This window comes from Ixodes scapularis, unplaced genomic scaffold, assembly GCF_016920785.2.
Source record: "Ixodes scapularis isolate PalLabHiFi unplaced genomic scaffold, ASM1692078v2 PGA_scaffold10__122_contigs__length_95168666, whole genome shotgun sequence".
NCBI classification, from domain to species: domain Eukaryota; kingdom Metazoa; phylum Arthropoda; class Arachnida; order Ixodida; family Ixodidae; genus Ixodes; species Ixodes scapularis.
In genome coordinates, this window is record NW_024609836.1 from 29,764,617 (window position 1) to 29,786,810 (window position 22,194).

The 22,194-nt window shown below is 45.3% G+C and overlaps 2 protein-coding genes across 2 annotated transcripts in view; both read left to right on the plus strand.

Annotated features, from left to right (window-relative positions):
* LOC8026679 (nuclear RNA export factor 1) overlaps positions 1 to 10,318 on the plus strand; it is an 87,346-nt gene extending 77,028 nt beyond the window's left edge. The window contains exons 14-24 of the mRNA XM_040498951.2: positions 977 to 1,032; positions 1,121 to 1,181; positions 2,295 to 2,335; positions 2,450 to 2,508; positions 3,379 to 3,494; positions 3,735 to 3,777; positions 5,419 to 5,491; positions 6,120 to 6,177; positions 6,761 to 6,882; positions 7,317 to 7,377; positions 10,070 to 10,318. Coding sequence (XP_040354885.1) covers positions 977 to 1,032; positions 1,121 to 1,181; positions 2,295 to 2,335; positions 2,450 to 2,508; positions 3,379 to 3,494; positions 3,735 to 3,777; positions 5,419 to 5,491; positions 6,120 to 6,177; positions 6,761 to 6,882; positions 7,317 to 7,377; positions 10,070 to 10,108 — 729 coding nt within the window. The 3' untranslated portion in view covers positions 10,109 to 10,318. The remainder of the gene's footprint in view (positions 1 to 976; positions 1,033 to 1,120; positions 1,182 to 2,294; positions 2,336 to 2,449; positions 2,509 to 3,378; positions 3,495 to 3,734; positions 3,778 to 5,418; positions 5,492 to 6,119; positions 6,178 to 6,760; positions 6,883 to 7,316; positions 7,378 to 10,069) is intronic.
* Positions 10,319 to 13,428: 3,110 nt separating this feature from the next.
* LOC8026683 (40S ribosomal protein S12, mitochondrial) lies at positions 13,429 to 16,333 on the plus strand. Its single transcript, XM_029971467.3, has 3 exons — positions 13,429 to 13,565; positions 13,780 to 13,862; positions 15,057 to 16,333. The coding sequence occupies exons 2-3, from the start codon at positions 13,790 to 13,792 to the stop codon at positions 15,554 to 15,556; spliced, it is 573 nt and encodes a 190-aa protein (XP_029827327.2). The 5' UTR covers positions 13,429 to 13,565; positions 13,780 to 13,789; the 3' UTR covers positions 15,557 to 16,333.
* Positions 16,334 to 22,194: the final 5,861 nt, after the last annotated feature.

Genomic DNA, 22,194 nt, shown 5'->3' on the forward strand with positions numbered 1-22,194 from the left:
TTTTGCCGGCCACCCCCGCGTTGAAAAATGCAACGTGAGTGGCACTCTCGCTATCGGCGCGCTCAGGAAAAATAGCGCCGGGTGTCGCGATTTTGCCGCTTTGATTATTGGTCCGTTGTGCTACTCGTTTTCCATTGCAGCTGTACTAGGCTAAGAATTTAGCGACGAAAGTGGAAATACTGAGGGCCTTGAAGGACGGCGTCTCCCGACAAGTGACGGAAAGTTACGACGTCGAGAGAAGCCGTTTGGCCACGTACGTGAAAATTGAGGCCAATATCGAGAGCGAGAAGTTCAACGCGAAAAGAAAGCGGCCGTGGAAGGTGGTACACCCGAAACTAGAAGAGGCCTTGCTGTGCTATATTGTCCGCACACAAGATGCGTAGCTCCGGCAGTGCGAGTGTGGTGGAGCACTCGACCGCGCTAAGGAAAGTTGCCGTCTCCGCCCAAGTATCGTCCGGAAAGCAGGCGGTAATAACAGATTTCTTCTCAAAATAAAGGTATTTCTAAGGGAAACGTTTTCGCACTGTTTTCTTTGTTCTTTCGATTTTTCGACTTTCGGGTTATTCGGACATTTTTGCTGGTTCCATGAGATCCGAATTGACGAGGTTTTACTGTAACACTTCTTCCCCCTCCCCCCCTCCCCTTTACCCCCAGTACGAAGGCATTCGTATTGTATTTATTTGCATTCTTATATGTTAGGTTCTGCAGGCCAAGGTCGGCATTCGGAGAAAATAAGAAGAAAACAAAAGTTATTTATACATTCACAATTCCTTTGCGTGTGTCAAATCGCACCTTATTTCGATAGCGAGTGCTGTTCATTAAGGACCACATCATGTGCTGTCGGAACTTTTTTGCATTTGACAGAGTGTCTCTGAATCAAAGGAGCATTTGGGACCTTTATCGCCCTTTTGTGGGATGGGGTTTCTGTGTTTTCATGCCAGATGTCTCATTCTCTGCCCGCAATTTTTTTCTGAAGCCAAGCTACTTCCCGTCGGAGGACGTCAAGCAAGTTGTGGTGCAGTTCCTGGAGCAGTGAGTTGTCGCCTTTCTGCTTCATTCTTCTGGCTCCCTGGAAGCCAAGCTACTTCCCCAGAGAGCTGACGGGCGTCTTGTCTCACAGGTACTTCACCATCTTTGACTCCAAGGACCGAAGCGGCCTCTTGGATGCATACCACGACAATGTGAGTCCTCCTTTTACGACACTTCTGGCAAGGTGTCAGACCTTTTTGCATGGATACACTATTTTTACACAGATTTTACATTGCGTTCCCATGCTTTCACACTGCTTTTTCATGCTTTCACATTGCTTTCTTATGCTTTCACTCTGGTTTTATGTTACTTTCTCATGCTTTTACATGACTTTTGCATGCTTTTACAATGCTTTTCCGTTGCTTTTTCATGCTTTCGCACTGCCTTTTAGATTAGTTGTGCATGTGTTTATGCTCTGGCACCGCTTTTATGTTGTTTTGACGCTGCTTTATTGCTGCTTTTACATTGCTTGCATGTGTTTTCATGCTGCTTTTACATTTCTTGCAGATACTTTTATGCTTACACATCCAAAAGCATAAAAGCATGCTTTGCATACTGCTTTCATGTTTGTGATACAGTGATTATTGCGGTCTGGGACTATGTTCACCCATATAAAAAGCAGCGGGACTGGAATTGCAATTATTATGCCAAAGTTTGTTATGTGAGCTATTCACAGTTTTTTTATACGCTGACATTCGTTACTAGGCGTAAAAATATATTTAAATAATTGATTTGTGGCAATTGTTGCTTTCATATGTAGCAGAGCCTTGAACCAGCCAGGAAGAATGGCTTGGCCACTGACTTCTTGTCAAATGTACTGCTGAACTAGGGGAATTGGAATAGTTGGGAGAGAAAGCTCCCCTAACAAATAACACTGCATTTTTAGTAATAATCACTGAATGGCTTTAAAAAAAAATACTTAGTTTAGCAGTAATCTATGCTTGTTTTCACCTCAAGAAAAAAGGAAGTTTTGTGCATTGTCCATGCACCGTGCGATGTATAGTCTTTACAAGATTTCGTTGTTGGACGAAAAAGAGATACTTTCGGCATTTGAAACGTGTACATCTTGTTTAGATAACATATGTATAATCGAAAATTCACCTACACATATCTTAATTTTCTACATAAGGAAGGAAATTAGTAATGCTAGGCAAGGAGCCTGACTTTTTTTTACTATGGTTCTTGAGGTGAAAACGAGTATGGTAGCTTTTTTCGTGGTTTTGTACTTGAAATGTGATAGGCTTACCCATAATTTTTTCGTGCAGGCCATCTTCTCCATGAATTCATCCAAGCTCCCCATGGCCAAGTAAGTGAAGTCTTTTCTAAGCTCTTTCGGGTTAAACATCCCACTAACCGGGGGTTAGGGCCCAATCAATTACTCGTTAAGACCCCTCTGACGACGGGTTACCTCTTCTTCCAGGACGGACGTTCGGGAGTTTCAGAGGGACAGCCGCAACCTCCTCAAGTTGTACCACTATGGTGAGCCGCCCGTGGCATATTTAACCAGGAAGAAACATTTTGGAGGAGGAGGGGAAAATAATTTGAAGCAACCTTTATTTTCAAGCTCCTCCGACGCATGGATTGCACTGTTTAAGGCACAGTTGTTTATAAATTTGTTAGAAGGTGTTTCGGGCAGTGGAGATGATCATATTGTTTATTAGTTTGCCATCACCAAGGTTATCGTGCACTATGGGGAGCACTTGCATGAGGTTAAAACACTAGGAGATGTAGGGCTAGTACAGATAGAGGGTTGTCTAGCCGGGATTAGAGGTAGGGCAACGGGCTGCCTCTAATTTTTCCGCTAAATTTAGCGGAAAACTTCCTCACTAAATTGAGCGGAAAAATTTTTATGCTAAATATAGCAAAAATTTCATGCTAAATGGGAGGAGAGGGGGAGGATGGGCATACCCTCCCCTCCGTACCTTCCCCTCCTCCTCCTCAGGAGCTGTGCTCTAATTCGGCATTACAGAGAATTGTAAACGTCTCTCTTTTTTTCTTTTTACTTTATTAAAAATATGCGTGATGCCGTAGCAAAATATCGAGTGGGTAGTCTTCCGACATTGCCTGGCAAAAAATAAACAAAAATTTAGCGGGGGGGCTGTCAGCGTCAATCTTTGTAGGCTAGAGAAAGTTTATTGTGCAGGGTGGGGTGTTCAATCTTAAAAATTGGCTTTAATAACCATCTCTTTTTATGTCATGACGTTTCAAGCTATACCGACATGTGAATGGGAACGTTCTCCTCTGGCAACACTCGCATGTGTACCTTTGGCGTCCATGTCTTCGGCACGGGTGCCCTTGATGTGCCTTAAGCACACGGTTGTCAACACACTCCGGTATTGTTTCATGCAGAGGCGAGACGGGAGAAGCTCAAGGTGGGGCGGGTGAACATCGTGTCGTGCCTGAACCAGATGCCACAGACCCAGCATGACCCCTCTTCGTTCACTGTCGACGTGCCCTTGGTCACGGTAAGTTTTGCCACTCCCTTTCTATGCACTACACTTGGCATTTGTTTGTTTTCACACAAACACGCTCGCACCTTCAAATGGAAATTTAAATCGAGCACCGGGAAATGGTCGCTACCTTTTTTGCGCGAGATTGGGTGCTCGGTGTCTGCGAGCATACTCACAAAATGAGCTGTCGTGTGAAGCTGCGTTCAAACTCTTGAGCATTCACCCTGCGTGACTCGGTTTCGCTCTTCTTTGCAGCCGACAATGATGTGCTTTGCCGTGTTCGGAGTCCTACGTGTTGGTGAGTGAAGGGCGTGTGCTCTCTGTCCCCTTTATTGTCTTGTGTCCTCCGTGTTGTAGGGATTTGGTTTCCTTTAAAGACCAACGACCAGTTGGCGCTTCCCACTTTCCCCCTGCTTCTACCCTGTCCACCGTTGCCCCATTTCCTCCTGCCCCATGATGAGGAGGATGTTCTGCTTTGCAGAATCTCGAGTCTGGTCGTCGGCCTTTAGATTCAAAAGAGTTTTTTCAAAGGGTTGTTTTTTTGTTGCTGTTTTTTTTCCCTTTTTGCGGTCTTTCTGTTTTTTGTGTAGGAAAAAGAATGCATTTATTGAGGCTTACGTCGGAGAAAATGCTATACAGGGCGATTCTGAAACTGAGTGCCTAGAAACCCAGATGTCCCGTAGCTTGCACTCACGGGTCCCCCCCTCCCAAGCTCCCAAACGTCCTCGACCGTCTCTGCTTCCAATTGAAGCAATCTTATAACTTGAGCACTCTTTTAGCACATCTGGGCCACCTATTTATGCATAATCAGGAGCCAAGCACTGCTCAGTATGTGCACTATTGTTGCTTTGGTGCACCAGTGCTGACTGAGACCAGGGGCCTTGGCCGTCAGTCAACCGAGTTTGAAAAAGAACCTCTTATAAACAGGTCTCCCCAAGCTCGAGGGAACATGCGCGTGACCAAAAGACCCTGGAAACGTCTAGGTACCAACTGGAGACAAAAACGCGGGGAGGGGGGGGGGGGGGGGGTTGCAGTACCGGAGAAAAGAAGCGCGGATATTTCAGTGCAAACTGGGCTCCGTGTCGCCACGAAAAAAATGAAAATGCAGGACGTAGATGAAGACTTCTTCCAGGGAGGCTTGGGTTTTTCTCGTTTGAGCGCACCTCCAATTCGGGTTTGTTTTCGGTTTTCCCGACTTTGATAGCACTAGCTCGGGAAGGAGTAACTTTTTCTGAGTTTATCGGTATGTGTGGAAAGCATAGGAAGAAAGAGGGAGGAAAGACAAATGGTGGTATTGGAGAGATTGGCAGTCTTAAAAACGATGCCGGCTGCTTCGTGTTGTAGCTAGGGTCCATATATTCAGATAAATAAAAAAAAAATTTTAAAAACTCCCTGGCAACTGTTTTGTCAATTTGGATCTATCCGAAAAACTCAGATTTTCAAGGTCGCAACGACAAAATAAAAAGTGAAAAAGACGGTGTTTTACAAATGAACTTTATAAGATCCTACTCAAGATCAGTGGCCCTGAGAAGATGCAACTTCAGTTTTCTTTGAAATCTCAATCTACTGACGAAAGGGGTTTGCCATTTAGCTCTTCGAGGTTCCTTCAGGAAAACAGGTCATGGTGCCTGGAATTTATTTTGTTTTGCTTTTGAAGGTTGAAAATTGGGAATACGGTAAAATGAACTCCAAATTTCAGAGAATTTGAGGATATAACATAAGAAAACTCCGATCAACCCCAAATGTTCAGCGAAAAATAGACTTTGAAGAACACCCTCCGAATTTCACGAGAAATGAACTGCAAAAGCGCGGAATCCTGGTCATGACCTAGTTACCCTATTTCCACCCTAGTTGTCTCGTTTTAGACTAGCCCAGAGGCAGTACTGAATGGGAGCACCTGATCTGGCGTAAATGTTTCATCGGTTTTGTGTCGTTGCAGTGCACAAGGATGTGGTGCTACCACCCCTCAAGAGCTTCACCAGAACCTTCGTGGTGGTGCCTCAAGGTGCAGGGTGAGTGTGGCATTCCCCTTCAGGCGAGCTCTAATGCAGATGGCGTTTTTAAGCCGAATCCCATTAGAGAACCGTCGCATCAGTTATTCGCTAGATATAGCGAAGAAATTTTTGTCACGTGATGTCATTTTCTCTGCCAGGTTTAGTCGTTGCTTCATGCTTTTGCTTCAGGACAGTCGGTACTGCAGACGCCAGCACATGCGGCATGTGGGTGCGGTGCGAGCGTAGTTTTTAATCACGCACACAAAAGATCCATGGAACCCTAGCCATAAACACCTCTGCTGTAAAAATATTTTTAGGTTCAGTGTCTTTTTAAGACATTTAAATTTTGCATAGCATTCATCGGGCCAGATCTTTGGGCTTCGATGTTCGTGGCCGGTTGCCTCTAAGGGGACGTCACGTCATATAAGAATGTGCAACCGCGTGCTTTTCCGGTGGTCGCGTGACAGTATTGCACCATGACGTCACAGAGGATTTAGAAATGCTACATGCTTGAAATGCCTTTGAGATACACAGAGAAGAGAATAGTTCTCTTTTTCTTTTTTTTTTTAAAACAGGGCGTGATAGTCATGAGGTGTTTCCTTGCTTTTTCTTGCTGCCCTTGTTCATGCTGTTGCTTCTTCTTCAGGTTCTCCATAGTGAACGAGACGCTGTGCATCACCGGTGGAACCGAGGAGCAGGCCAAGGTGCGGAGAGTTTCCTTAATTTACGATGCATGCGAGCATAAATTTTTGAAACTTCGGGGTAAAGGCAGGTTATGGACAGTGGTGCCCTGTTGTAAGGAAAGAGCATTGCATATAAGGGTAAAGGAAAATGAGACTAAATAATTTAAAAAGTTTCAATAATTGCTAGATGCAATTTCGACCGTGCAGACTTCTAAATCGTTTAAATAAAAAACTATGGTTCTTAATTTATTTTTTTTATTCTCATATTTCGTTTAAATTTGGCATGCCAATGTTGCGCTAGTATATTTTCTCGGAAAATTTGGCAAAATATGACGTCCTAGTTAGCGCCTCTTCGTTCGGGTCGTCTAGTGATTTTCTCATCGAGAATGTTTCAACTCTGCAAAGGTTCCCAAGGACTCGCCGTTTATACTTGCATAGTGCAGGGGCTTGCTCCAGTGAGTTTGATACCGAACGCGATCTGCCTGTCACATTGTCACTTCTGTTCATTCATACTGCACCGACCACACCTCCTAATTGCTGTTCACCTCTCCAACATTGAGTGAACCATACCGTGTTTCACTTACTCTTCGTCCTCGTGTTGCAGGCGTTCCCAATGCGCGACAGCGCGCCACCGACTTCGGCCCTGCCGAGCCCAATGGGTGAACAGGAGAGGCTCGTCTTGGAGCTGTGCGCACAGACGCGGATGAACAGGCAGTTTTCGGAAAGGTGGGTGGAGCGTTTCGTCTCGGCTCGGACGTTGCCCGACGCAGCTGTCCAAATATATGTTAGAGTATCGTACAATATGCATTTCAATCGTTCAATGCATTCGTGAAAACAACCGCTGGCAACTGATGGCAGGTGCTCACTGAACATCAAGAGAATGAACTACCAGTTCAAAAGAGGTTGTCTAGACCCGTTGAATGCATTTTTTTCGGCCCTAACCGCCCTGGGTGCATGCAATTTTTTTTTTGGGGGGGGGGGGGGGGGGGGGGGGGGGGGGTCTTTGTATTTGTGTTTTGCGACAATATTTGTTTTTCCCGTTACAGAAACTACTATAGCATGTACCTATTGCTACAAAGACTACTATGGTCTATTCTTACTTGTTGTGAAATGCGCTGAGTAGCTATATCCCCTCCTCTTTTTTTTTTTTTTTTTTCTAGGTGTTTGGAACAAAACAGCTGGGACCTTCAGAAAGCGTTTGCAGTGTTCACCGAACTCAACGTAAGTCTCGGTGCTCGAATTCCCAACCAGCAGTTATAAATTCAGTGCTGAAATAAATGCATGAAACATTGCTTTGTGCAGTTGATGAAGAGTGTAAAATAAATGTAGGCATATATTGAAGAAATTGATTTTATTCAATGAGTCTGGCCAGTTAGAGAAGAGGTCTCATATTTTGCAAAACTGGATGCAAAAATCAGTTTATTCTTTTAATAGGTCTTTTTACCTGGTGATTTCAAGATTCTAGCGTTCCTAAGTTGTTTTTATGTGTGTGTGTTTTTTTTTTTTTTTTAGGATAAGTGTGTTTTTATGTGTTTATACAGTAGAACCCTGTTGGTCCGTTTCTTGGGAGATCGTAGTAAAACAAACCTACAATCAGGTAAAATCTAGTGACCGACAGTGCTCTCGGTGAATCTATAGGCAGAACGGAGGGGTAACTTTCACTTAATCATTTTATACGTAGGTTTTCACAGCTTCAAAACATTTCGTATTTATTTAAATATAAGTTGTTGTTTTGTGTTTTTTTTTTTGGAGGGGCGGGGGTCTTTTTTTTTTTCCGGCACTGGCTGGACCTGAAATTGTAATCGAGGAATGCGAACCTATAAAGGCACAGCCACTTTTGCACTGATTTCGGTTTAAAGTGAGAGTTTTGTTGATTATTCTTGCTGCCAGTCTAGTAATTAGTTCTAAACAAAATTAGCAGAACCATGGTAAGCGAGTACAACAGAAATGCGTACTGAAGAATGAGATGGCAGGGGTAAATGGGATTTTGCGAGTCCTTTCCAAACCCAGTCTAGGGTCACGTCCGTCCAGGCAGGCAAAAGGTGAAAAAAAGGCAGTGCCAAGCAAAAGGAAGGAGTTGGCCCAAAACTTCAGGCGTCAGTTTTTGGAAGCGAGGAAGGCAGACGGAAAAGTAATGCATATACCCCTATGGGAGCTCAATGGAACCAGCATTTGTAAGCGCTAGACGCCAGGAAAACATATGAGTTGAAAACATCAATGAGGTTCTGCTGTATAGATGCATACTTTACCTTGTTTTCTGGATAGTTTTTTATTTTGAAGATTAATATTTGAGCCATTCTGTGTGGGACTGAAATTGCACAGTAAGCTGATGCTGAAACTACATTTTCTCAAAACTCACATTTTTTGGGATCGGAACTTTTCGGGGGAAATGTCTCTGCATCTAGGGCAGGTTGAAATATAACTTTTCTTAGCAATGTGGATTTAAGTGTGCAAAGCATACAGTGTTAGCAGCAGATTTTTCAATGTAAGTGTAGGAAAATGTTTCACTGAACTAATAGACCATTGGCAATATCCCCCAAGTGCCCCGGCCCACGCTAGAGGAATAATGGGAACGGTGTTACCTCAGCTCCTGAGTGATCGGTAATTTCGACCCTATCCTTGGTTACACAGTTTTTGAGCGTAATTCGGAGTCGCCCTGAACAAGCACCTGATATACTCCAATGACCTGTCGTATCGCTTTTAAAATTTCTCCTCAATGGCAGCGTTTTTGATACTGTGCATGCTGTCTACCCTTCAACCTGGATGGGCTGTAGAAATCTGAAATGTCTTACATTATTATCATTCTCATACAGCTTCAAAGACGCTAAAAATGCTATAAACAGCCCTGCTGAGTCCGAGCTAAATCTTGGTTTTTGTTGTTGTGAATTCTCAGCTTTTTAAGCAATTCCCGCTAAACAATCACAAGAATTATAATATTGTAAGAGATTTGTGCAGCTCAGGCCAGGTTGAAAGGCGGTCGCATGCACAGTGTCAAAAACGCTGACATTGACAAGAAAGTTTAAAAGTGATATGACAGGTCCTTGGGGTATATCAGTCGCTTGTTCAGGGTGACTCAGAATTACGCTCAAAAACTGTGTAACTATGGAATTGGTCGAAATTAGCGATCACCAAGGAGCTGAAGGAGCACCGTCCCATGATTCCTCGAGTGCGGGCCGGGGCACTTGGGAATATAGCAAATGGTCTATTGCTTCATTGCTCGGTAGCCACACATTGAGTGCTAAACTTTGATGTGTCGTAGTCACTAATAAAGGTTCAATCTAGAAAAGTGCCTCCAACATTGTATTCTTTATAATTTGTAGTGTCTGACCATAGGTTAAAACATTCTTTTTTTTTAAAAATGGATTTTCACTATTGCCTCTGGAAAGTCTGGTTAATTATCATCATCCTAAGAAGTAACTTACTAATTAAAAAAGAAAACGGATATTAGAAATCAGCACGAGAGCCTGAACATCTCTTTGCTGTTTCATCGGGCTTGGCTGAAAAATAAGGAAGGAATCTCCAAGATCGGTGTTCCCCCTTAAGATGGCGATTGAGAAATTGGTCCTTTGGTGGTTTGAATGGCCCCGGTACAGGCTGCTGTGGTGACTCCGAAAAGAAAAAAAAGTACAGTAAGCATGAGTTTATCTGACCCAAATACGTCCCCGCTCATACTTACCATGACGGTGCCACTCGCCATGCTTGTGCGTTTCACCAACACCGAAAACGACGCCAATGACTAATCGTCTGCATGCAAACCGATCGGGAAAGTGGTGGATACTGTTCGTCAATGTGGCGGAACGTGCCCCGCCCCCGCTGGAAGTGAAAAGGCTCTTCATGAAACTGCCTTGTAGGAAATAGTGTTTCCCACGTACTTCGCAACGGTTGCTGATAAAAAATTTTTCCATGCTCGCAGGTCCGAGGGGGCATACCTCCAGAGGCGTTTCAGTCCTAGCATCATCCTGGAGTCCGCCACCCTTCTAAAACCAGTTTGGAAGCTGGCTAACGAAAAAACAAAAATAAAATTGTTTGTAAATATGAATGAAACACATTGTAAATGCACATTGAAGAAACCATATGCAGGGTTGTACTTGAGTTGTTTTAGTTTATTTTTTATGTCCCCACATTTAATGGGGGTGAATAAATGTGTCAAAATCGATCTTGAGCTGTGTGTTTGTTGTATTGTTAATATACCCTTCCTAATTCTATTCTCTGGAATATAAAGAAGGGAACTTAGCACTGGTACTATGTTGGCCAAACGAGGACCAATAGTTTATGCATATGCATAATTTCATTCAAGGGCTGGAAGAGAAATGAAAGGAGGTAATACATAGAAGTAACCTGCAGTACAAAAGGATTTGGTGAAGATCTAGTGCTGCCCAAGTTTTAAAGCATACCCAAGATCACTGCTAGATTTAATTAGTGTGCGCAGCAGTGTGTGTGAACATGCCACGAGGCTAAACATTATTCTTAAAGTTGAGTTTTCGAGAAGCCTACTCCATCTTGCCATGACCCTTTCAATGCGCTATTTTCTGAATTAATGGTACAAGCTTTGTTCACCTCGGATGACCAGATGCAAATGTGAGCATAACTAAAAGTGGGGGACGTCCCGTCGAGCTCTAATTGGGGACCTGATGTTTTGAGGCCTGCTCTGCCTTTCCTTCAGAGGACTTTTGGACTGCCAGCATAAAAATACTGGCAGTCCAAAAGTGCTTGTTCATCTCGAGGTATCCGATTTACCTTGAAATGGGCTCAACAAACGAAGACACTGTTGGACTAGTAATGCAAACAATATGTCAACATAGCTTATTTAAACTTTTGGTTAGTATAGTGCAGTGGTTCTCAAATGGGGGTCCGGGAAGGTATTCTAGGGGTCCGTGAAGCCCATCCTCATCAGTCAAGCCCAGCAATAAAACTTGTCTCAGATTGAGAAGAAACGTTACAATTTTCGAGCGAGTTTTCTCGGGTGTATGTCACTATCCCACACTAGCCCTTAGTTATATTTATTTATTAAATCATTTTTGTAATTAAACCATAACTTTTCGTTCCTCTCACAACGAACAAGGTTTTCCATCATATCCGCCAATTCACAAGGGGTCAGCGAATCATCAATGCTTTAGAACCACTGGTATAGTGTAAAAACTTAACATAGAAGTACAGAACACTGACGGCGCATAATGTGTTCTGTCCTTCTATATCAATTTTTTTCCCCCAGCTTATATGATTTTCTGCAAGGTTATTGGATGTTCAAGCTTCATCGTTTGCATTTCTATCAACGAAGTCTTTGGGAAACACTGTAGCTTCACTCTGCTATAGAATCTGTTCCTAACTGCTTAAAGTTTCCCGTGAGTTGAGGCGGGTCGCTACAAGAAGGTGGGTGGGGGTGGGGTTGGGGGAAGTGCTCTGGCGAGATGTAGTAGATGCACATAAAATGAACCCCACTGCTGACTCTGCCCACGCTGTACCTGCAACCCTCAAATTGCTAATCCCCAAATGTCATCTCTGAAAACAAGTTATTTTATTGCAAGATATGGGCTTTAATTCCACTAATGCTGAGCATACCTCGGCAAACCTCACTCATGAGGGCCCTCACTCACCCTCACTCACCCTCATCTTCACAGGTGAGGTGAGGGTGAGTGAGTTTCTGATCCAGGAAAATTCATGAGTGTGAGGGTGAGTGAGGGCCGTGAGGGCTGTGAGGGCCGTGAGGGCGGTGAGGGGTATGAGTGCGTGAGGGGCGTGAGGGCGGTGAGTGGCGTGAGGGCCATGAGCGCGTGTGTGGTGTGAGGGCGGTGAGGGGTGTGAGGGCCATGAGTGCGTGCGGGCAGTGAGTGGCGTGAGAGGCGTGAGGGCCGTGAGGGCGGTGAGTGCATGAGGTATGTGAGGACCGTGAGGGCGGTGAGAGCGTGAGGCCCCCTTAGATCGAGCATCTTTTTCAGCAATTTTGGTGTTAATGACGGGTTGTTCTCTAGCTTTCCCTAGATTGACACGAATTGCTGAGATCGGGTCCTTCTCGAAATAAGCAAGCTACTCGGAGCAATTCGAATACGTTTGAAGCGGCTGCATCCAATCGGACGCAAAATTTTCACGTGATACCTCGTGCCGGTGATGACACCGAAAGACTTGATTCTGGTTTCAAATCTATCGTTTTTTGGAAATAAACTGTTTCAGGAAGGTCCATTAGTATTCTTAACGAGATTTAAATGCATAGGAACACGTTTATAACGCGTAATTGTGTCTAAATAGTGCAAGAAAAATAAAATTTTATGATGACGATGGCAAATTGCAGCAATTGGTTGCTGCGTGTGATCGTGGGCGGCCCGTGTTGCTGGTGTTGCGACGTAAAGTTTCTGGGCGAAATGCCCCATCTGAAGCTGGCCTGAGTGGCATGAGGGCCATCAGCGCGTGAGGCGCGTGAGGGGTGTGAGGGCCGCAAGGGCGGTGAGGGGCGGTGAGTGGCGTGAGGGCAGTGAGTGGCATGAGGGCGGTGAGTGGCGTGAGTGGCGCGAGGGCGGTGAGTGGCGTGAGGGCTATGAGTGCGTGAGGGCGGTGAGGGCTATGAGTGTGTGAGGGCGGTGAGTGGCGTGAGGGCAGTGAGGGCGGTGAGGGCTATGAGTGCGTGAGGGCCGTGAGGGCGGTGAGTGGCGTGAGGGCGGTAAGTTTCGTGAGGGCCATGAGTGAGTGAGGGGCGTGAGGGCCGTGAGGGGCGTGAGGGCGGTGAGTGCGTGAGGGCCGTGAGGTTCAGTGAGGGTGAGTGAAGGGCTGAAGGTGAGTGTAGCTGTGAGGGTGAGGGTGAGTGAGGGGCTTAGGTGAGTGTGGCTGTGAGGGTGAGTGTGGCTGTGAGGGTGAGGGTGAGTGAGGGCGACCTAAAATGCCGACCTCTGATGCTGAAGCTGTGGAGGAGGGTCTCAGACCATCCATGAAAATCAATTGGGGGTCTGAGGCCCTCTGAGAACCCCCAGACTTTAAGCCCTGTAAAACAGACGACCTGAACTGCCGCAAAGGCGCTCGCGGGTCCCCTATTACTCGCGGGCTTCTTTCAAAATATTAGTTCAGGATTGGATTGGATACTGCTGTTTGCTGGCAGTAACGTTGGCTGGCAGTATTGGCTTGGGAAATGTTTTGAACGATTTAAACATTTTAGCTGGAACTTGGCGGAAGAAAAAAATGGAGAACACAAATATCTTTTTAAGTTCTAAAAATTATTGCCCTAAGGTTGGTGCCCCGTTTTCTTCGCAATTATTTTTCACTTTCAACTCCTGGCTAGGTGGCACTAGTTACCGACTTTCTCATATCGAGCTTGAACTTGGCTTTATCGAGCCATCAGTACAATTCGTTAATGGTCGCCTCCACCAGCCTCCACTTTTCTCCACTACGCCGGTTTGATCGTTTGATCAACTGCTGTAACAGCGGTAAGTAGTGCGTCGTGTTTGTGGTAGCTTTAGCTACTGCCACCGCTCTTCTGCATGAAAACAGATATTGATCTGATCACGAAACGTGTTTCGCGGGCCAGTTGCAATTGCTGTTTTCTCTAAAACCGTAGCGGCCACTGCCACTGATCGTGTGTGCACCGGTCAACGCTGGTGCAGTTGTTTAATTTTGTACCGTTTTTTCTCCGAATTCCAGGTAACCTGCAATGAGTCTTCTTTTGCGGAACCTCGGCAAGCTCTTTTCCCAACTTACCTTACAAAACTCTGCTCCTGCAAGATGTAAGTTTTTGATCTCGCTTAAGCAGCACGCCGAACGCACGCTGGTTTTTCTTATTTCGATGTGTTTGAATGGGCTTGTTTCTATTCAGTCAACACGGAAACTATCCCCCTTCCCCAATGCAAACGCACACAGTTGCCACAAATTAACATTAAAAATATGGCGAACCGGCACCGCCAACCTAAGTTACGCTTTGCCTTGATGCGCCAGTGCTAGCTGCTTTTGCCTGCCTTGTCCACAAAACATTTCCAGCTTTTGAGGCCACTTTAATTTAGTTCTTACTTCACGCTGTCGTTAGTCTCTTGCTTTTTTAAGCTTACATATTTTACGATGAAGAAATAAGAAAAAAATGAACAGAAAAGAACACTCGACTTCATTCGTCGACCACCCATAATAGTACATGGAGGTAGGTGCACATTTGGCACGCCTTAGAAAACTCGAAATCCAAGCGTGCGTACCTGAAATTGGGCTCGCAAACGTTGTTTCGCTAGAAGCATTTAAATTTTTTTTTTTTTAGAGCCGATTATGGAGGTGGTGAAGTATAAAAAATAAAACAAAAACGGCAGCTGAGCTTTTCTTTTCTTCTTTATTTTCTTGTCCTCTACACTAGTTTGCAATGGGGTCATTCCATTTATCTGCACCAGCCTACACTTGTGTAGAAAAGTGTGGGGAAATCTACTTTCGACGTGCGTTCTAAGATAGGCTGCACTCGTAAATCTAATACGGCGGCATGCACCAAGTGGAAGTGGTGCAGCAGGCAGGGTGCAGCAAACCCTGAGCTCTGACATCAGTGGTCCAGAGAGAAAGAATAAGAAGGAGAGTGACAGAAAAGTGAAGAAGGAAAGCGGACGATAGGCTAGGCGTGTTTGTTTTGTCATGTTGAATTCAAGTTGCTCGAGTGATCTTCAATTTAAATTTTATGAAATGCGCAGTGCTGGTGTTTTTTTATTTTTTGTTTTGCGAAGTAAGCTAGGAACGAACTAGGTGCAGACCTTACAGGTGATGGTTTTGTGCTTCTTTTGTATAAATTAAGGCGTCGCCAGCAATTTGGGCGCATTGGGATGGCACACTGAGACCACCGATGTTTGCACCTATGCATCGTTGTTCCAAAGGGGCCAGAATGCGCGGGGCCTTTTCCTCTAGATCACTATATTAACTCCACGTTCTACGCTACGCACCACACTTTCCTCTCGCAGGCCTGGCCTCCGCCGCCACCCTCTTCCCCCCAGCGCGTCCTTCCCTCTTGTCGCGAGGCGTGCTGTCCGCATCTCCCCAGCAGCTTCAGGTGCAGCCGGTGCGCCACCTCTACTACGTTCGCATCCGGGGTGAGCGCCACGACGGCCTGATCTATGACCCCGTCCTGGAGGTGCTGAACGCGGCGGGACCCCCGCCCCCGCGGAAAAAGCGGCGCCACCCGCTGGACAACAAGCCCTTCATGAAGGGGGTGGTCATCAAGACGCTGGTCAAGAAGCCCAAGAAGCCCAACTCGGCCAACCGCAAGTGCGTCCTGGTGCGGCTGAGCAACGGCAAGGAGGCCACGGCCTACATCCCGGGCGTGGGGCACAACCTGCAGGAGCACAGCGTGGTGCTCGTGTACCGGGCCAGGACCAAAGACGTGCCGGGGCTCAAGCTGAAGGTGGTGCGCGGGAAGTATGACTGCGCCCATGTCATCCGGAAGCCCCAGTCGGGCTCCTGAGCCAACATCTCGTGTGTAACTTTAAAAGAATGTGGGGCCGTGCTCCATCTCGCAAACATCTGTGGTGTGGACAGGGGTAAAGGAGTGCGAACCTGGTTAGCTTCTACTATTCCCCCTTTTTTGTTTGGTAATAAACTCGTTGGCGCCGTCTGCCGGGTAGCCCTGGCATACTTTCGGTCCGAGTATATATATCCTAATTTCTTACGCTTCATCCTTTCACCATAAAAATTAATTACATCTTAGAGCACTAAAAGCGACTATTCTTCCAAAGACTATGCGTAAGCATAGTCTCGCAAATGCTACCAAACCCGCTGCTTAGTTCAAGGGTGGAAGTGTAAGTGCTATTTACACACCGGCACCATCTCGTTTTAACTTGCTTGAGAAAGAGCTAATGGTCGATGAGAGGATGAGGACGGTAGGGAGGTGCTTCACTTACACTGCCTCCAGTAAGACTTTCCTACCTTAGATAACGCTTCGGTGTCTCGCAAATGGGTCAAAGACCCATCCAGCGAAGCCGCCTAAAACTGCCTTGTCGTATGGGCCTTTTTTATCATTTGAGAGTGTGCCCGCACCCTTTGCATTTGTTGCAACTGCAGACGTTTATGAGATGGAGCATGGGAATGCCCTTGCAGCCTGTTCAAATGTGGTGCTGTTGCCATCTGGAGAAGGCGTTACCCAAGCAGTGTCCCAAGGGGCAGCAAGGTGTATTTGGGATGCTAGGAAGGCAGTTGGCAAATTCATTCTAGAGACTAAAGAAAGATGTTTGCCGCCAAACACTCTGTCTCGTTTTATTTTGGTGAGAAAAATCAGAACAGAACACGAATGTAGTGAAAGCTGGTATGAAGAGCTTGTGAAAGGACCTTCTCTATGCCCCAGACTGGCAGCTGATGTTTTGTTAAGAGACTTACCGTAAAATACCGGGCAAGCGCCCACTCGAAATTTAGAGATAATCACGAAGAAATGGAAGATGGGCGCTTGTCCGATCATCAATTTTACATATAAATGCAGGGTGCATATTTTTTCATATCTTGGAAATTTGGATATGGGCGCTTAATGTGGAATGGGCGGATGTGCGGTAATCTACGGTAGTGCTTTGAGGACAAAAGATTTTTAACAAAAAATTTGCTAAGACACTTGACTCCTTCTGGACTAAGCTTTTCAGCAAAATGTTTCCTAGGAGACTAGCTTCTTCATGACAAAGAGTCTTGGCGAAATGTTTGCTTAGTTTGCTTAGCTCCTTCGAGGCTATGCTATCACAGAATGTTTGCTAAAAGAAATTTCTCCTGCAAAGCACCATTTTAGCAAAAATGTTTGCTAAAAGACTAGGTTTTTCAGGCTAGATTTCTTGAGAAAATGTTGGTTGCTACTCTGAGACCACCGGGAGGTTTCTTTCGACCCAAGTGAGAAAACAGCCCCACAAAGTTTAAGCTGATGAATATTATGAATAACAAAATGGACTGAGATTGGCTCAGCCAGGGGTCTGCTAAGAGGATAAGATTGACAAATTAGAGCATTTTATATACTAAAGCCTTGGGTGTGAAAACAAAACAACTAGCTATTGACTGCGGCAATATATCTCAAGACAATGCGGCAGGCTGTTAAAGGGGTACTCGGGCGTTTTTTTTCATAGTCCCTAATTTGCGTGAAAATTTTCTAAGCACACCAACAAATATTGCTGAAAGAGTAACCCAAATATCATTTAGATAAAAAAGCGCCATCTGTCGCATGAAAAGGCGACTAGCCGATGACGCCATCTTGGATGGCATCACGCCAGTCTGCGCACATTTCAGTGTTGCCAAACTAATCACAATACAGTCTTTTTTTGTTGTGCAAAGTTAGATGGAAAGTGGTTTCGTTTGCCAGAATTAGAGAAAAAATCGTATTTCTCTTGCTCTGCAGTGATATCCAGGCTTAAAGTGAGCTGTGATTGGGGTAGCGATTGCCCATTCAATGTGGCATTTGACACGAAGATCGGCAAGTGAGACTGATACACTACAGATAGAGTTACGGCTGTTATTCATGAAAAGTGTGTGGCGATAGGTTTTGAATATGCCTTTATTCGTGTTGGAAGTTGCGTTCATGGACACGAAAGATAGGTAAAATTATGGCCTGGCGTTCTTGTGTGGCAGATTTATACAGCTGATTACAGCGTTCAGACTGCTAAGTACAATTCAAAGTGCCGTTATTACAATAATTTGGTAGTTAATATGTGTTCCAATTATTTTCTGAGGATTGGTCCTTTTAGCAAATATGTTCGACAAGGCTTGAGAAAATTATTCGGCCGTGAATACGACTTAGTGAACAATATAAATGAAAATTAATTTTGTGCAACAGATTTTAATCTAGATACTTAATTTGGCATGATAAAATCCCAGAGACTATGGGTAAAAATGAAACATATTCAAGATGGTCTCAATCATTTGTGTGTGCAGAAATGGTCGAATTAGTTGCATAACTTAGAAACAGTCCAGTCACCCCAGTGAGAATTGCAATATAATCAAATTTTGATTTTACATAACCAGTCTACACAGATGATGTGCTATTGCCATCCAGGCAAACGGAAAGAGACACTGCTTTCGCAAAACTGCTTCTAGACATGCAGCCTACCTGCTTTGTGTGCAATCTTCTAGCGAGTTTGGCAACTGTGCAATGTGTGTTACATAAGCTCGCGACCGATCGGGAGTAGACAATAGAACAACAGGATGATGCTAATGCCACCCTTCCGACTTGCGTAGCCACAAGCACTCACTTATCTTTCACAACAAGGTGGCTGTGAGCGCGTCACTGGAACACATAAAGAACGTTCAAGGAACTAATCCACTCTCACTTGTAATAGATGAATGGTACCACTCAGTCTCATGTTCTTACTCCAAGCAAAAAGAGAAAGAATTTCTCAGGGCGTGATAAATAAGCGACAGTTGTCTTGCACCCACACCCTCCTCACCACACCACCAAACTCGTACCGGGGCAACGTAAACAAAAAGGGAGCATCCTTCGAGATTGGATCCACTGCTCAGTGAACCCAGCCAGATCTAGCTTTTTTCACTGTTGTCAGCTTTCTGAGAAGGGTCTATTGGGCCAAAACTTTTTTTTTCCCGAAGATATTGAATTTACAAGTATGGTCCTAACCATGTTTTTCAAAGTGAAAGTCTCTACTGGTGACAATACGTGGCTTGCACTGGCATCACATCACATACTCTTGAGCACCATGTTGGAGGAAGAGAGGGAAGCTGCTTTTGGTAGAAAGTTTGAGTGACAGGTTAATCTTCTGGGAAGAAAATACCGACGTCTGTACAAATTTGGGAGGCACAAAAGAGGATCCTGGTAAGAGGGCAGCTCCTTCTTTTCCCCTTCTCTGGTGGTCATTGGAGCACTTTCTGAGTGACGTCATGTGCAAGCCATCTATGAAAAAGTTCCCAACTGATTACAGCACCCGTGCAGCAGCACGAAACAAATGATCAGCATACCGTAGTCCATTTTTAGACTGCCTGCTCTACTTACAAGCCTACCTTCCACTGACATCATGGCACTGAAAGGCATGGGTGTATTTGAATGTTGGTTTTGGCTTCATTTTCACTTGCTGATTTGACAATAAGTATTCTGAATTTCACAATACTAAATAGCATACCGGAAAAGGTAAAGACCGGTGGTTCCGAAAACATTGTCAGTTGAGGTAGCTAAAAAAGATCGCCAGAGTCAGGGCCGTACCCAGAAAAAAATTTCGGGGGGGGGGGGGGGGGGGGGTTTCCGGGGACAACGGCGGCCATTTTGAAAGTGTCTGTTGTCTTATTTTCGCCTATGAATCATGTGCATCGGTGGCATATAATGGAGAGTTACAGCAAACCGGAGAACCGGTCCCGGTTTGGTACCCGGTAGCCGACCGGCGCCACTGCGCGTGCGCAGAGGTGGAGATTAAAATCGGCTGGCTGCCAGTGCACCGGCCAGGGCCGTACCCAGAAAAAAATTTCGGGGGAGGGTCAGAACCCCCTAACCCCCCCCCCCCCCCCCCCCCCTGGTTACGGCCCTGGCCAGAGTACCCCTTTAGAAACTTCGTTGTTCTTTCTATTCGACAGTGCTGTTTCATATAGAGGGTCGCAATATTTACAAATGAGAACGCTTTTATATGTTCCTGCTAAAAGTTTCTGTTAATTGCATTTGTACAAGAAAGTGGCCTTTTTGATGCAGTTCAAATGTGCAAGGGTCATTCACTCGTCAAAACTGCAGACAGGCCCGGAAAGATATTTGTCTACAAACTCTGGCTCTGGTTTACAGCTTTTCATTAAATGTTTAAAAAATTAGAATGTGTTTGCAAAACAATTGATCGTATTTTTAGACAACGTTTTAACAAAAAAAGGTGAGCCTATACAGCTATATCTCTTAGTAATAGCCCAAAAGAAAAATATGTTTAATTTTATTAACGTTTTCATTGTATTGTAAACTCGTTTTTACAAGATGTCCACAGAGCTTTTTTTTGTATAATACATAACCAATTAAGCAACATGTTTTTATGTTCATTTAAAGAAAACAAAATATTTAAATGTAAATCTACACATACATTTATGCATATCAGTTCCTGACTGACATTTCTAGTTAAGAATGCTATGCGAGAGGTAATGCGATTGCTGCGACAAACTGCGCCGAGAGATTGGTGCCGCATAGCGACAAAAAATGATTTCACTTTCTCGCTGGTGAAACTAATAGTGATGGAAGTGTTGCGCCATATTCGTTGGCCACGTCATCGTCTGAACTTCCAGACGATGATGTCGGCGATGTCACGGAGCTAGAAGTAGGGAGAAATATTTATAATATGGTTGTATGGCGACTGCTGGGATAAGACAGAACCAGAGTCTCACGCTTCTGATGAGATTACTTGATTGTCATCTCAGCTAGATGCCTCTCCCGCGTGTAGCTGAGATGACAACCTCCACCACCTTGCGCGGGCGCGCGGTCGTCGAGCTTCACCGCGTCGCATCGGTGTGTTCGGAGAAGTGGCTTTCGCAGGGGAACACCCGTCGGTTACCGCGATAGACTCGGACGACCTTTTGACGTAGAACTATGTCTTTCTCCGCACTGGGAAGGGGGTGCAAAGTTGGGAGCTCGATGTCACGAAAACTTGGTCACGAAAGTGACGTCACGCGGATAACACCGGAGCGGAACCGTGCAGTGCGCACGCAAGTCCTTCCTTATCAGCTGGCCTGCTCGTTTGCTCGCTTCATCACGACGCGCTCGTCTGATTGAAACGGCGATAGACGCCGCTCCGGCAGCCGTGATTTCACAATAGAGCGGCCGAGCTCGCGTGCTCTGCGGCACGAACAGTTCACGCGACTCGGCGAAGCGTTAAAAACAATCGCACGCAATTCCGGATATCAGGGGTGTGACATCCGCGCCAATTGCGCCATTTTGATATAAACCGGATTTTGTGGCATAGGTGCGCCAAAAAAGCGAAATCGGTCGAAATTGCGCCACACTGTGCCAAAGTGACTCAAATCTAAAAACAAAAAATGTCTACAACGACATTGGATTTAGCGGGAAACGAGAGCTTGGGTGGCAACATTCAATCACGTCGTAGTAAAGTACACGGCACGGGTACAGGGTGGCGCAAGCAACCGCCGGTTTCGAAGATTTCAGCTGTAGTACCCTTCTCTACCTATGCTACGTGGTCGTTTCCCGATTTTCCTACTATTTTCCGCTGTCATTTGTGACTGCATGCCACCGGTGTGCTGTCACGCGGTCTCGCTGTCTGGCCGCGGGAGGCACGACGCTCAGGCTATCAAGATAAGCAAGTATTTCCTTCGTTTTGAGAGTAAACCTTTTCTTATTTATTTATTTATTTATTGCGCATACCCTTAAGTGCCGAAGCATTGTAGAAAAGAGGGGCAAAGCAAAAAAAAAGAACTGACAAAAAAAAACAAAAAAACATGAGGTAAGAAATTTAAAGATAAAAAATGCACTGCGATTGGCAAAAGCTTATGCAATATCTGTTACGAACGAAATAAACAAAATAAAATGACTCATGTTGGCTCATCAAGCAGAAATGTAGACAAAGATTGGCGAAGAAAATAATCGGGTATAGTTTCGATATCTGCTGGAAGGTGGTTCCAGTCGTGCTATTGAGCACCTTTATTGTGTAATTGTTCATTCGTGTCCGTAATCTTGTCGTCAAAATGGACGGCGCCATCGCCGTGAGTACTTTCGGTTATCCCAGACGTGCTTCCAGTGCGTGAACAATTGAATGAATCGGTCACACACCCGTAATTAGCGTACTGGAGCTCCTCATAGATTTTCTACCAATTCACTATTTACCCTGTGACTCATTTTTAGTGAGGAGTGTTTCTTTTTTTTATCTGCACGTGCTTTCTACGAGCGTCTGATCGATGTCTGGTTGTAGCAAACAGTTCTTCCCTGTTCATGCTCTCGAATCACCGTTTTGAAAGGTTTTGGACTACAATGGACATATCTCACCAAGCGTTCGGCGCATGCGTGTCGCCGCCATAACTTTAGTTCACAGGAGGCAGGCGGCCGTGCATGCGAGGGCTCGTGCCGTTTCGTGCTCCACACGCGCAGAGCTCCAGCCGGGTTGTCGCACGTGCAGGAATACTAAAGTTCCCTCGATGCCTTGCGGCAGCGGTGGCGTAATC